This window comes from Babylonia areolata, chromosome 8 (genome assembly GCF_041734735.1).
Source record: "Babylonia areolata isolate BAREFJ2019XMU chromosome 8, ASM4173473v1, whole genome shotgun sequence".
Taxonomy (NCBI): domain Eukaryota; kingdom Metazoa; phylum Mollusca; class Gastropoda; order Neogastropoda; family Buccinidae; genus Babylonia; species Babylonia areolata.
The window spans coordinates 4,712,795-4,728,021 of record NC_134883.1 but is presented as its reverse complement, the minus strand read 5'-3'; the positions used below and the strand labels follow the sequence as shown (position 1 = coordinate 4,728,021).

The 15,227-nt window shown below is 44.2% G+C and overlaps 1 protein-coding gene across 5 annotated transcripts in view; it reads right to left on the bottom strand.

The window, feature by feature from the left end:
* Positions 1–7,121: 7,121 nt before the first annotated feature.
* The window catches only part of LOC143284473 (uncharacterized), a 51,138-nt gene continuing 43,032 nt past the window's right edge, over positions 7,122–15,227 (bottom strand). For all 5 annotated transcript variants that reach the window (XM_076591136.1, XM_076591139.1, XM_076591137.1 and 2 more), the window contains 4 exons: positions 13,946–14,380; positions 12,853–13,098; positions 11,735–11,962; positions 7,122–10,626 (listed from right to left, as the gene is read on the bottom strand). In XM_076591136.1, the coding sequence (XP_076447251.1) occupies positions 9,664–10,626; positions 11,735–11,962; positions 12,853–13,098; positions 13,946–14,086 (1,578 nt within the window). In that variant the 5' untranslated portion in view covers positions 14,087–14,380 and the 3' untranslated portion in view covers positions 7,122–9,663. The remainder of the gene's footprint in view (positions 10,627–11,734; positions 11,963–12,852; positions 13,099–13,945; positions 14,381–15,227) is intronic.

Here is a 15,227-nt window from a genome sequence, read left to right as displayed (position 1 = left end):
TTGGCCAGTCTGTGCTACCAACTTGATTTCATGGCTCTCGATAAAATGAAACAATCATTTCATCCTCCGCCTTCATATTATTTACAAACCAGATCCTACCTTTCTTTCACCACCATTGGATTAAGCGTTTTTCATACCCTTTTCGACATGATTGATGATACATATTTTATCCTCTCTACACAAAGGGAAGCTGACACAGCTGGAGGTGTTAAGACATTAAATACACATTAGGGAAGTATCATTTAGCGATCGCATGTACGTGTGCGTGTGTGTGTGTGTGTGTGTGTGTGTGCGCGCGCGCCCGCGCGTGTGTGTGTGTGAGGGCAGACAGAAAGACCGTAGAGTTGGAAGAGAGGGGGAGGGGGGGGGCGGGGGCCGGGGACAGTTTTGTTCAGATTTAGGCCAAGGCCCCTCACTGAATGGAGCAGCCATAAACTAATGGCAAGCGAATCTGGTACATCGGGCAATGAATAAGGCGATTATAATTGTTTTTACAGAAACAGAGTTTTATCGATCCAATTCACATCACTGCTGCAGTCCAAGCTTCATGAGGGAGACAGAGACAGAGAGACACGCAAACACAGAGAAGAGAAGTTAGAAGAAGGAAAAAAAAGTTACAACACTTCACTTTCCCCATTTTGCTCAGCAGCTGTCTGTTCAAACACGGTTGATCGAATGGTGCACCTACACACTGGTAAGAGAGAGAGAGAGAGTGTGCGTGTGTGTTCCATCGAACTATCATCCCGCCCTCCACCTCACCTCCACACTGATACAAAATTTCCCGCTCTTCCTTCAAGAACGCACCGAACAGTAATGGAATAAGCGCAATCCTCAAGCCCTGCCGTCACTCCTCTCTTCCATTCACACACATACGTGTGCACGCACACGCACACGCACACGAAAGCATATAAGTGGGAAATGGAGTTAATACAATTTGGCACCAATTGTGCCAAATCAACTGACACACGCTCACGAAGACGTTGGTCGTGTAAAAATGGATCGTTTCGGAGCACAAAGGACCAAGGATTTTCGAGTCTAACAGAATGAAATCACATCACAAAGTGGAATTAGATGTGTTGGCTTAGCAGCTTTTGGACCACGTTGTCTAGGTCCCTCCATTCGGAGCAAGCAGTGCTGTGCCCAAAGAGGGCTGATGGTCACTCTGTGCCTAAAGAGGGCTGACTGGTCACTCAAAGTGTGCCTACAGAGGGCTGATGGTCACTCTGTGCCTAAAGAGGGCTGACTGATCACTCAAAGTGTGCCTACAGAGGGCTGATGGTCACTCAGTGTGCATAAAGACGGCTGATGGTCACTCAGAGTGTGCTTAAAGAGGACTGATGGTCACTCAGTGTGCCTAAAGAGGGCTGATGGTCACTCAGTGTGCCTAAAGAGGGCTGATGGTCACTCAGTGTGCCTAAAGAGGGCTGATGGTCACTCACTGTGTGCCTAAAGAGTGGTCACTCAGAGTGTGCCTAAAGAGGGCTGATGGTCACTCAGAGTGTGCCTAAAGAGGGCTGATGGTCACTCAGAGTGTGCCTAAAGAGGGCTGATGGTCACTCAGAGTGTGCCTACAGAGGGCTGATGGTCACTCAGTGTGCCTAAAGAGGGCTGATGGTCACTCAGTGTGCCTAAAGAGGGCTGATGGTCACTCAGTGTGCCTAAAGAGGGCTGATGGTCACTCAGTGTGCCTACAGAGGGCTGATGGTCACTCAGTGTGCCCAAAGAGGGCTGATGGTCACTCAGTGTGCCTAAAGAGGGCTGATGGTCACTCAGAGTGTGCAGAGTGTGCCTAAAGAGGGCTGATGGTCACTCAGTGTGCCTAAAGAGGGCTGATGGTCACTCAGAGTGTGCAGAGTGTGCCTAAAGAGGGCTGATGGTCACTCAGAGTGTGCCTAAAGAGGACTGATGGTCACTCAGTGTGCCTACAGAGGGCTGATGGTCACTCAGAGTGTGCCTACAGAGGGCTGATGGTCACTCAGAGTGTGCCTAAAGAGGGCTGATGGTCACTCAGTGTGCCTACAGAGGGCTGATGGTCATTCAGAGTGTACAGAGTGTGCCTAAAGAGGGCTGATGGTCACTCAGAGTGTGCCTACAGAGGGCTGATGGTCACTCAGAGTGTGCCCAAAGAGGGCTGATGGTCACTCAGAGTGTGCCGAATGTTGCCGCCTGACAGCGTTCCCGCTGCATCACTACACCTGGAAAGGAGAGGACATGAGTCGCATCACTTTCCTGACGGGCGCAATAGCCGAGTGGTTAAAGCGTTGGACTTTCAATCTGAGGGTCCCGGGTTCGAAGCTCGGTGACGGCGCCTGGTGGGTAAAGGGTGGAGATTTTTCCGATCTCCCAGGTCAACATACGTGCAGACCTGCTAGCGCCTGAACCCCCTTCGTGTGTATACACAAGCAGAAGATCAAATACGCACGTAAAAGATCCTGTAACCCGTGCCAGCGTTCGGTGGGTTATGGAAACAAGAATATACCCAGCATGCACACCCCAGAAAGCGGAGTATGGCTGCCTACATGGCGGGGTGAAAACGGTCATACACGTAAAAACCCACTCGTGTACATACGAGTGAACGTGGGAGTTGCAGCCCACGAACGCAGAAGCAGCAGCATCACTTTCCTTTAATGAGCGGGGCGTCCGGCCCCAGACCCTGTCTGTCCGCCCCTTGGCTAAAATCATGAATGATAGTCAGTCGTGTCCGATTATGACAATCAGAACAGCAGAGGAGGTAACTGCCGTCCCGACTATCAGGGCTAGAATATGATTATAGTGGAGTGTCTTGCCCAAGTTGCATCCCCACTCTCTCGGCCAAGAGGGTTATCAGTGGGTTTTAGGACAGTCGGCGTTGGGGATGGTTCCCAAAGGCCAACTAGCCCCCAAGGCTGCAGCACTGAGCACCAGTGCAATTTCCAAATTAAAGTTTCTAACAACAGATACAACCGTGTCTGCATCGCAACGTTTATGTTTCGTTTCGGTCATCACTGAGTCACTGGCGCATACATATTTGTAATGTCCAAACGACGTGGCAGTCAGTCGGTCACATGACATTGTTTATCAGAAAGTCGGTCAGACCAAACGGCCTGCCGAAGGTTTCTTTCAATCTCCTACAACTGCGTTTGCAATTTAACTTTAAAAAAAACAACACACACACACACACAAAAACGTGACTGTTCGGTGCCAAAATGTGCACCGAAAACCATCCGAATGATTCATATTATGCTTGTACATTGTGAACTGCAGTGGAATACAGCGCCAGTGTGTGTGTGTGTGTGTGTGTGTGTGTGTGTGTGTGTGTGTGACTGGAAAGCTCGCTGATAATTGCTGGGATTTCGTAACAAGCTCTTTGTCTGACCGTGGAACTCTCACGTATACTGACCAAATGGACTGAGCGACGTAACAAATTCATGAACAGCAAATAACTTGAATGCAGAACACGACTTTTTACCCACAACTGATGCCTTCACTGAAACAGCACTTTCATGTGTCAAACAGGAAAAAGAAAAGAAAAACTGTGGGCTATTTTCCCCTGAAGCCGGAAAAAAGAGTAGATTTTTAGCGCAAGCCGATAGGTCAGGTAGTCACAACAAGAGGCTGTCCAGGCTGGTAAAAAAAAGAAAGAAAAGTTCTCTGGCCGTGGAACTCTCACGTTGAAATGCACTCGTTAGCAAACAACTCGCATGTTCAATGCACTGATACACACAATGCACATACCTGCTATTTGTGGCAATGTCCTATTCTTCCAGCTTCATTACAGAAACAGCTGCGTTGGCCAGAACTTTTGCACAGTTTCTCACACGACATGAAAGGTTGCAAGGCAATCTTCCAATGTCCCGCTCTCTGCATCCGCTTTTTGCTGATTCGTTAAACAAGTCACATGCTCAATTGCGTCGCAATCGTGCATGTGTCAAAAGAGGCGCCCGCAAGAGGAAGATTCTTTTAAGTTTGTTGGCAAGTTTTTCCAGCGTCTGGGGGCTGGAAAAAAATTGAGAAAAATGTATATATCTATTTCTCTAAGTATGTATGTGTATACATTATGCGTGCGGTATGTGTGTGTGTGTGTTTTGGCCATCCGATCCACTATTTTGTTGTTGTTTTTTTAATTGATACATACCGACATACCAACTCAGTGAAGTTATTAATGTCGCTGTAGTGGGGTGTTGTCAAAGTGACCATCCCACTTCACTGGTCTCTCTCTAACTGGATGTTGCTCAGTTTGGGATGTCACCGAACACAATTTAAGGCTTGGAAAAGGAAAGCAAAACCAGCAACATTAGCTGCCATGACTTTGTCATTGTAGTCAACCAATAGTCCTGGTATCGACTGTTTGCACTTTTGCTTTTATTCATTTCTTATTTTTATCCATAGATTTGTTTTCTTACTTATTAATCTTTAAACATCCCACAACCATGCGATCAGTTCAAATAAATTACTGCTCCGGCGAAGTAGTCAAGTGTAATAATCTTCTCTGGGGAAGGACAAAGTCTGATGATTTACTGCTCCGGCAGAGGCTACGAGTACAACTCAATACAATCAATGGCGCTACGATCTGTTTCATCACAAACTGGAGGAAATCAATAATGGTGCAGGTTTAAGAGCCACGCATCTCTCTCTCTCTAGCTCTCTTAGTACACTCTTACGACATACGTGAGCATCTCTCGATCGATCTACTGTAGTCGTGGGTTATTCTACGTTTACTAAGTGCATGCTAATTTCGGGGCCAGTGTATATCGTCTCATCGGACAGACCACCTCACAGAATACCGAAAAGGTTAGTGGAGGAAGTGTGGAAATGGGATTGGGGGGACTGAGAGGAGATGCAACACACACACACACACACACACACACACAATTCTGTTCATGAAAAGACCCAACCATATCATCGGATTTCAGCTTTGCAACAGTTTTATTTTATATCTTTTTTTTTATACTTTATTTTTTGACAATTATCACACGAGTAAATTCGAGAAACCACCTTCTTGAAAAACATGAACAATTAAAAACAGCAGATATAAAATATACAACACATAGCAAAAAACAAACAACAACAAAAAACGATTGCTTACGTTCGCTAAAGATTTGTTTTAGTTTAAAAAAAAGTTTCTTCTTGTGAAGAAAATCATTTCTTGGAACGGTATGCAACACGCAGTAACAACTGCAGCGCTAACCAAACAGAGATAGGAGCATATTTGTGGTAGACTAAGGAAAAATCCATATGTATAAAGATGAATTCACTATGGTATTTTTTAAAGGTTTTCAAATGATCAAATGCATTTTATCGGTTTGACACCCTGGAACACTTGCATCTTCACAGGAACGAAATAACACACACACACACACACACACACACACACACACACACACATAATGGCAGATAAGCATACATAGTTACATACAACAACTGGTAATTAGGACAAACTCACAGGACAAGATAACAAACATTTGCTGCAGACAAAAGACATGAACTGTACATTCAACAATCACAAAATGCTTTCTTCAAATATGCACTTGGGCTTGCAGAAAAAACATGGATGAAGGAAGGGGAAAGAACGGAAAGGGGGGGGGGGGATAAGACCTGATTGTTAACAGGAACAGTTTTACAAACCCCTCCCTGCTCCCCACCACAGATCTGGCACTGAAAACACGCGCATACGCACACACTTACACACGTTTTGTTTTCATAGGGTAATCGCATGGAAGATTTTTTTTTTTTTTTCAAATAACAATGTCTCTCTTGAAACATCAGAAGCACAAACAACTGTAAACCCAGACAGACACAGACGCAGACTATCTAAGAAAAAAAAAGTTCTCTCTTTGATTAACGATTACTTACCAAAAGAATTATTTCTTTTTAAACCTTTTTTTTCTGAATGGCGATTTGCTAACAACAACAAATGATAAAACATCTGTTTACATGGTTAAGTTTTCATTAACACACATACACACACTTTATACAATAACAAACCACAGAACAGTCATATAGTGTGGGTCAGTTTTCATTAATATTTTTTATATAAACACAGTTTGCACTTGTTTGCATAAACATTATTTGCCCTGCACGGATCTGACGATTAAAAAGAATGGCTCTATATAAAATAACGCTTTCTTGAAATAAACACTGTGGACAAAAAGTTCACAGAAAAAATAAGTGTACAACCCACAGAAAACTAGTTACATTCCAACGATGTAAATCTTTGGGACACAAGATTACGTACACAGAATAATGAAAAATGATAACTTTGCTAATACAATTATTTCTTGGACAAACTGTTACTCAAACAGCCAACTGATTTCAACAATTTCATTTAAAGATAATCACATGCACTTAGGCCAGTAAAACAGAATTCATGACGAAGATTAATCTATTCAACACACACAGAAACACACACACATTATATACAATACATATTGGAATGATAATAGCGAACAATAAAAGCTTTGCATAAGCACGAGATCAGCCGTGGAATTTCAATGATACACCTGAACAAATTTGTAAGAAACCACCAGGAACATGAGAAATCTGCGCCTAACTTGTGAATCATTGTCATATCACAGGTTCACCTTCGAAAACCTTGGGAGTACACAAGTGTAATTAGTCACTGATTGCTTCAGGGTGGAAATGGGAAAGGATGGAATGGTTTTGTTGGATAGGAACTGAATAATAAAAATATGCCCTTCCAGAAGAAAACAAAAATCATGGCCATCATTACACATAAGGTCTCCTCCATGTTACCATTCCCATACTGCTAGTGCCAATGCAACTCAGCTAATGTTGGTATGGGGGATTGATAGTAATGATGATGAAAATGAAGATGTCAATAAGGGATCACTGGTCTGGTCAAGAAACATCTTAGATTTTCAGCAGAAGAAAAGGACGGCGAAATAGTGGTAAAAAGGGCCGAACAAGGTGGAGGAAAACGATATTGATGAACAAAAATAATAATAACAAAATCTGGAGGAAAACTATATTGAAGAACAAAAATAATAACAATATTAGCGACAACAATTGCCCAACACCCCTAGCCTGTACATAGCTGCATCAGTATGTGTATGCAAATACTCAAATGTCTGTCTGTTTTTGTGCGTGTGTACGTGCACGCACGCGCGCATGGCTTCGTGCGGTTTGTTTTGGTTGTGTGTGTGTGTGTGTGTGTGTGTGTGTGTGTGTGTGTGTGTGTGTGTGTGATAAGTGGGAAATAACTAAGAACAAGAGTGGACTCTGGCAACCTTCATCAAACAAAAAGGCACTTCGACTGGTCATTTGCAACAAATCATCAGTCATTTGCATCCAATTAAACAAATGAAAACGTACGAACAAACGTACAGACAAAATAACACTGAAAGAAAGCGAAAATCGCTGATATGTTTTGTTCATGAGTTCGCTTCATGAAACGTTGAAAGATGTTTGCAGGAATGTCGACTGACATTCCCCCTCCCCTCCACCTCCACAAATCCTATCGTCCAAACAAAGGCGCTGTCATCCGTCTCTGTAATAGTTTTACAAACATGTAATCGAACATACACTCACACACGCACGCGCGCGCGCGGGGACTACAGAAGATCAGTTAGCTCATGGAGATAAGCACAAAGTGGAACACACACCCAGTCAACGTGCACGTAGGCCTGCCAGTGACCTAGCCCTCCTTCCTCTTTCCTTGCTGCAGCAAAACATCAAATGCGCAAGTTTGAGATCCTGTAAATTAATGTCACTGTCCGGTGGTTATGGAAACACGAATATTCCCTGCATGCACCTATCCCAGAACGCGGTTTGTGGAAGACACTAAATCAATGGCAGGGTAAAAGGGTCAGACATGAGCATGCCCACTCGAAGAAAAACGTATTTTACCAGCATCCGACACACAGATGCAGATCCAACCACTAACCTGATCATTTCTGGGTTGTGTTTGATACACAGACCAAAATGCTCAAGGGGTCTCACCTTTTCTTCATTTCGCGTTCGTGATCGGCTGAGATGTCAGCCAACGGTAAAAGGAAAGACTTCCAAACGTGTTAGGTAGTTCTGCCGTCTGCTTTCTCTTTCCTCATGCATTACAGAGGGGCCATCCAGTTTCCGCTCTGACTATACACATACTTTATGTGTGGGAGGCTTCAGCTTTAAGTCGGAATGTCTCGCTTTCTCTTTCCCATTGATTTCTGTGTTGTTTTGTTCTTTCAAATAATCATTTCTGGTTAATATGCACAATTGTTTTCCTTGTGATCTGGGACATTTGATTATGCATTAGTATTAATACTTTCTCTTGTCTCTCCCGCCTCCACTAGATCTCTTCGATGGACGTATTATATTAATTTCGTTTTAAAAGGTGTGATGTGAACAACGTAAAACAGGAGAGGTTATATCAATACCAGGTTGCATATTTATACTTTGTTCTGTTTTCTCTCAGTGGGCTGTCAATAATCAGGCAGGTGTAACTCACTTTCATTATGTAACACATAAAAACATCGATTTGTTGTTAACCACACAAGCGACGACACACGCACATCCAACATATAGTCAAAAGTAGAGCACGCACCATTGTGGGCATGTGGAACATGCAATGAGTAACAGAGATAGTGTTAACAAGGTTAACTTCTCTTCTTGGTTGCACATTGGTATTTATACTCCAGGGGTCATTTCGCATATTGGTATTTATACTCCAGGGGTCATTTCGCACATTGGTATTTATACTCTATGGCCCATTTCTGGTTTTCTCAAGAAGTGGCGAAAAAGCCAAACGCCATTTCCATCTCCATCATTTGAGGTTCTAATCACTAGCGTCACCAAATAATTGAAAATACGGCAACCCAAGTTGTGATATGAAGGGAAAAAACGTGGTTTTTTTCACGAAAGACACTGTCGAGGTCACTTGGGTATATTGAACAATGTCATCCTGTAAGTAAGCCAGCAAAAGCACAGGACAAGACACCACAATGATAACAGAGGAAACAATCTGCGCAATTCGAACACTGTTTGTACTAGTTCTGGTGCTCCTGGAAACATTTGAATACGTGTTGTATCAAATCTTAAGTCATGCACACACTGTCATATACTTTATACAGAAAACTTTTTTTTATTCTCTCATAGTTCTATGCTACTCCGATTATTCTGTTACCATTTTGAACGTGTCAATGAAGTTTGCATAGTTGTTGACCGGTTTTCCATTTCTTTGTTCAAGCCTGATATTGCTGAACATTCTGTGCATGTTTTTCGCAAGCACCGGAAAGGCGAGGGTGAAAAACTCGACATTTTTCGTACAAGGTAAGGCTTGGATGAAAAAAAAAAAATCAATATTCATTAAATGAATGTGGAAATATTATTACACAATTGTCATAAATACTTGACGAATTGGGTTACACACGCACACATTCTCCACCGCCCCATTCTCTCACCTATACTCCACCAGCTCTCTATTTCCCTTCTCCCCCCTCTGTATCAGTCACTTCATTCCAATACAGTCGTAACTGAACACAGAAAAAAAAAAAAAAAAAAAAAAATCCAAGCTCAGTCTAGTTGTATACTGGGTGACCCACATTCTATTTTTATCCTTTAGTTTGCAACCGCAATCAAATCTCGTCTGCCGAGATAACCCAGTAGCACAAAGACACACACCCACAGTCTGTTTTCGTTACACCCTCCTTTCTGTTAGTCGTGTAACCGTACATGTGATCACCGTCCGCAGATGCTCTTTCTCATCTCCTTCACCATTTTGACAGCCACCTGCGGTGGAATATAGGTCCTCTGGTTGGGCTTCTCGTTGTTGTTGTTAGTGTTCTGCCACGTCTGGTAGTGCAGCCCCCTCCAGGTGGCCATGGCCCTGAAGTGCCGGTTGGCCTGGGGCCAGTAGGTGGGGTAGAACTCCAGCAGACCCCCGTGAGGCGGCAGGAAGAGGGTGTGGGACAGGCCGGCCCCGTGCATGCCCAGCAACACGTCCGTGCGGGCGATGTGGTGCAGCTGGGCCTGCATAGGCAGGGCGTCCAGCTGCACACCCAGCACCTGGTCCGCCGGGCCCGCCGCTCCCCGCACTGCCGCCAGCAGCTCGTCCTCGTTGTCGATCTTCCTGCTGATGCGGCCGCCCTTGTTCCGCGGGTGAGCGGCGTAGTCCCTGCGCCAGATGAACAGCCAGTTGAGGGAGGAGCAGTTGGCCTTGCGGGCGCCGTCCAGGCCGTGCCGGCTGAGGAAGAAGTGTCGGAACTCCTCCAGGTAGTGCACGGACGGTCTGGAGTGATGGTTCAGCGGGCTGTTGTAGCCCATGGCCGCCCAGGCCAGGGCCGAGAACCTGGTCGGGGAAGAGAGGACTCCAGCCCGCACCACCTTGCCGAACAGGGTCTCCCAGGTGGAGTCCAGCCCGCCCTGGGGGTGAGCGTCCACCCACAGGATGGTCACGTCGTCTGGGTGCTGGTTGAACATAAGCATGGCCAGGAAGGCGTTGTAGAAGTCGGTCATGGTGTGGTACAGGTTGACGTATTCGTACCGCTGGATGGCGATGGTCAGGCCTCCCACTCTGTTCGTCGTCAACGTCTTCGTGTCATTCATGGCGCAGCGGACAGCGCTGATCCAATGGCTCAGGTGGTCTTTGGGACCAAACTCGGCGGCTGGCTTTGTCACGCACTTCAGTGTAAAGAAACCCTCCTATTTCAAAAACAAAACAGGCCAAAAAAACACGTCAGGATTTTTTTTTTCCAGGAAGTTTATATTTGCTTCTCCATCTGTCTCTCTTTCGTTATTTATCTTTATTATATCTTTATAATAAGAACAGGTTTTTATGTTTGATGCTTTTATAATAATCGTTTTCTTCTGTTGACAAAGAATGCCTGTTTCAATACATAATCAAAGTAGACAGAAGCAAAGCCTTCTTGGCTCACGTGTGATTCCTGGTCATTTTACAATCAACAGTATTTACCGATTATTGGGTTTTTTTTGTGTGTTTTTTTGTTAACCCATGAAAATCATACATAAACAAGCATACAAACAGAAACAAACTGCATATATCGGTCCAAATCATATTTTTGTTCACCATCCGAAATGAATATTTATCACTTATTGTTATCAATAATGATAAACTACTACTAATAATAACAATAATCATAATATTTACATTTATCGGTATTAATAATAATAAACTACTACTAATAATAATAACAATAATCATAATATTAACACTATTATATAGCGTCTTCAAACCTTTATAAGGGCTTCATAAGGGCTTTTCAGGACCATGTTTCAGACATGGTGTACAAAAAGAGACACACACGTGCGCGCGCGCGTACAATGGCTGCTGGCCAGGGTCAAAGAAATGTGTCGACTTACCCGATGAGTCAACTTAAGCGAGGTCGACTTGAGCATGGACGACTGTATATATATTTCTATCTTCTTTTTTTTTCTGCCGGCAAGTGTATTTGTCTTCCTATCAAAGTGGATTTTTCTACACAATTTTGCCAAGGACAGCCCCTCTCTTGTCGTTGTTCTTTTACATGCTTTAAGTGCATGCTACAAACGGGACCTCCGTTAATTGTCTCATCCGAACGACTAGCGTTCAGATCACCAGCTGAGACAAGCTCTAGTGGATGGGGAGAAAATACTGCCGACTGTGGGATTCCATCCCATGCACTGAGTTTCTCTCGCTTCTTATGAGGACGCGTTTCCCCCCTGGGCCACCACACCACTTACACACTACCACCATACACCCAGCCTCTTTTCGAAAGACTGACCCAAACAGACCCCAGGCCCGTTTCCTTGCCTTCAGTTTCAGGTACTCCGCCTCCTCGCTCTGGCCCCACACCTCCTCCATCTTCTCCCCGCCCTTGGCGCCCGCCTCGAGGCATGCTGGGTCCACGGTGACGTCATAGAGCAGCGCCATCATGTTGTCGTACAGGACAAAGTGGTCGTCGGCCAGGAACACGGGTTTGGCCAGCCACGCGCACAGAGGGTCTCCATCCAGCGTTAGCCGCTGTCCGAAAAACTCCACCTGTGTGGACATGGGTGACCGATTAACTGCAAGACTGGAAAACAAAAACGAAGAAAGAAATGGTGGATTGGGAGAAAAATGTAAAGCAATCCGAGAGAGAGAGAGAGAGGGAGAGAGAGAGAGAGGAGGGTGGGGGGCAGAGGCACACGGAGAGTGAGAGAGAGAGAGAGGAGGGGGGTGGGGGGCAGAGGCACACGGAGAGTGAGAGAGAGAGAGAGGGAGAGAGAGAGAGAAACAAGATGAGATAAGCGATCAATACGCTTTTTTTCACCCAGCCCTGAGATAAAATAAAGAAAAGAAAAAGAGAAAGAAAGAAAAACAAACAAAAAACAAAAAAACATATCATAAAATCAGCATAAAAACAACCCCAAAAATCATATGCTCACATGAGAGAAAAACTGATACACAAAACCAAATACAGTGAACCAAAGAAAAAAGAAAACCAAAAACAACACAACATCAACACAAAACACAACAGACAACAAACATAATAACCAAACAGGTCACTCACACGACAACACACACACACACACACACAACCAATGAATAAGAGCGAGAGAGAGATAGAGACAAGAAGACAGTAAAATTATTATATTATATAATATATTATATATATATACACAGAAACAGATACATACATGGACAGAGACAGAGACATTCATAAAGAGAAACAGACCTGTCCACGAACCCTGAAAGCACGAAGGAACCACCACCACCAGTTTCAGTTTCAGTAGCTCAAGGAGGCGTCACTGCGTTCGGACAAATCCATATACGCTACACCACATCTGCCAAGCAGATGCCTGACCAGCAGCGTAACCCAACGCGCTTAGTCAGGCCTTGAGAACCACCACCAACAACAAACAAACAAAAGCCCAACCCACAGCACTCACCTGTCTCACAACCGAACATGACGAACTCCGCCCTTGAGCAGCCACCACCAACTGGGGGTCGGCCACACGCGGCATCGCTTTGACCGGGTGGCTATGGTTGGAGGGGTAGGCCTTGTGTTCGTACACCGGAGGCTCCACGTTCTTGTTGCGCTGGCTTTTGACCACCAAAATGTCGTCATAGTTGTGCAGGATGTCCTCGTTTCTCACGTGAACATGGTGCGACGAATCTGCACCGTTCCTACGTACCTGCACAAAACACGCACACATATACTGATTTTTTTCAGTTCTTTCTAATATTTTTTTCCCCGTTTGTTATTTGATTAATGGTTTCTCGTTCGTTTGTGTGTGTGTGTGTGTGTGTGTGTGTGTGTGTGTGTGTGTGTGTGTGCTTTGGTTTTTTTTTTCTTTTTTTTGTTAAAATTTTTTTTCCATTGAAGAACTAGTTGACTCGTGGGTTCCATAATCTAGTTTGGAAGTTCTGAGGTTTTTGTTTCAGTGTTTGGCGCGCGCGCGTGTTTGTTTGTTTGTTTGTTTGTGTGTGTGTGTGTGTGTGTGTGTGTGTGTGTGTGTGTGTGTGTGTGTGTGTTGCTGTTTGATTGACAAATTGACTATTTGTTCTTTTGACCTTTTCTTTTCAAGTTTTTTTTTTCTTTTTGAAAGGAAACAAACAAAAACGGAAAAAGCTGTATATCACAGACACAACACCTGTCGAGTAGAGCATAGTTTGTAGAAATCTGAAACGTTCTCTTGATCCGAGCTGTCGTAACGCTATTGCCGCTCAGATCTAAAGGGCTATGTCCAAGATCTACTGATTAAACACACACACACACACACACACGTGCATGCGCGCGCATGCATAAAGTGAAGTGAGTTGTCACAGAACAAAAAGCAAAATCAAACGAAATTTGGTCTATATAAATAACCTTCATCAGGTTCATATTTCTTTGGACTGACAGATAGCGAAGAGAAACTGGGGAAAGAGGCAGGGATAGAGTGGTGTGATGGTGACGCTGATATGAACCTTTTTAAAATTATCATTATTATTATCATTAATTTATTATTATCTATAAATTAAAAAAAAAAATCAACCCACCTTCACCATTTCGCGTGAGGTCAGATTGTGGATGGAGGTCCAGCCAGCCAAGAGCGCCAGAACGAACAACACGTAGGTCATGGCTCCCATCCGGCACACTGACTTGTAGCGTAGCATCGTGCACATGCGTGTCAAACCCATCTTGGTTTCCAGATCCCCTTTTCGCGGAATGAAATCCGGGACTTTGTTCTCGACCTGCTTAGCTGTATTCCAACTCTATGGGTTTACTTACTGGACCAACATGCAATCCAACTTTTTGTGCTGTGGACAAAGATCCTCCATCTTTGTACTTCTGTAGTAAAGACGTCCTTGAACTGTGGAAAAGTGGGAAGGCTGCTTCTTGATGGTCATCCTTACGTCATCGGAACGACGTGTTGTCATAATCCGCTTTCTTGCATCGCAGGCCTACGTCACTGCGGATTATTCGGGTTACGTCTGGAACAATAAATAACGACATTTGGACTCAGGACTCGTTTACTGTCCATACCAAGGAACAGAAATTCGCTGTTTGACATGTGCAGGCATAAGATCCAGCCTGAGTGTGAATAAAATGAAACTGAGTAAGGCTCGACTAAGTTATGAACTTTATTTGATTACTCTCAGTAAATTCTAAAACAAATATAGCATTGTAAATATATTTCATCATGACCCACAAAACAAAACAAAACAAAAAATATGTGTGTTGTCCTTTATTTATACTTATTTCTTTTGTACTGTTTGCTTTATTTTCAACTTGGTCTTTTATACATAGCATACGAGATGCAGTTGATGAAGTAATTCAGATTTTCATTATGTACAATACTGTATCGCTTTTGCCCACTAACCCTACATGCGTGAAAGCATCTCCACCCCCATCACACTCACACACACACACACACACAAACGCCGCGACTAAAGAGGGGAGGGGGTGAGAGAGATAAGACCGGAGGTGGGAACTCACCAACTGATCTGTTCAATACATCACAGGGTCCAAATGCCATAACATGTTGTATCCTCCCCGCACCCCCTACCTCTCGCTTCCTACCACCCCATCCCTCTTCACACACCGGATTCCATTCACCACCTTGCTCATCTATCTTCCGCACTCTCTTGTCCCCCACCCCCTCCTGTTACCCATAATACGTCAAACTTTCACCCATATTACGTCAAATACCAAAAGCGTCAGTCGCCAAACTTTGGAAGTGCATAATCTGTCATCGGTCATCAGGCGTGATGCTCATCGCCAATTCCTCACGTCAGTGTCGCGCAAATCCCTTGTAAGCCCACAATTTATCGCAGATTG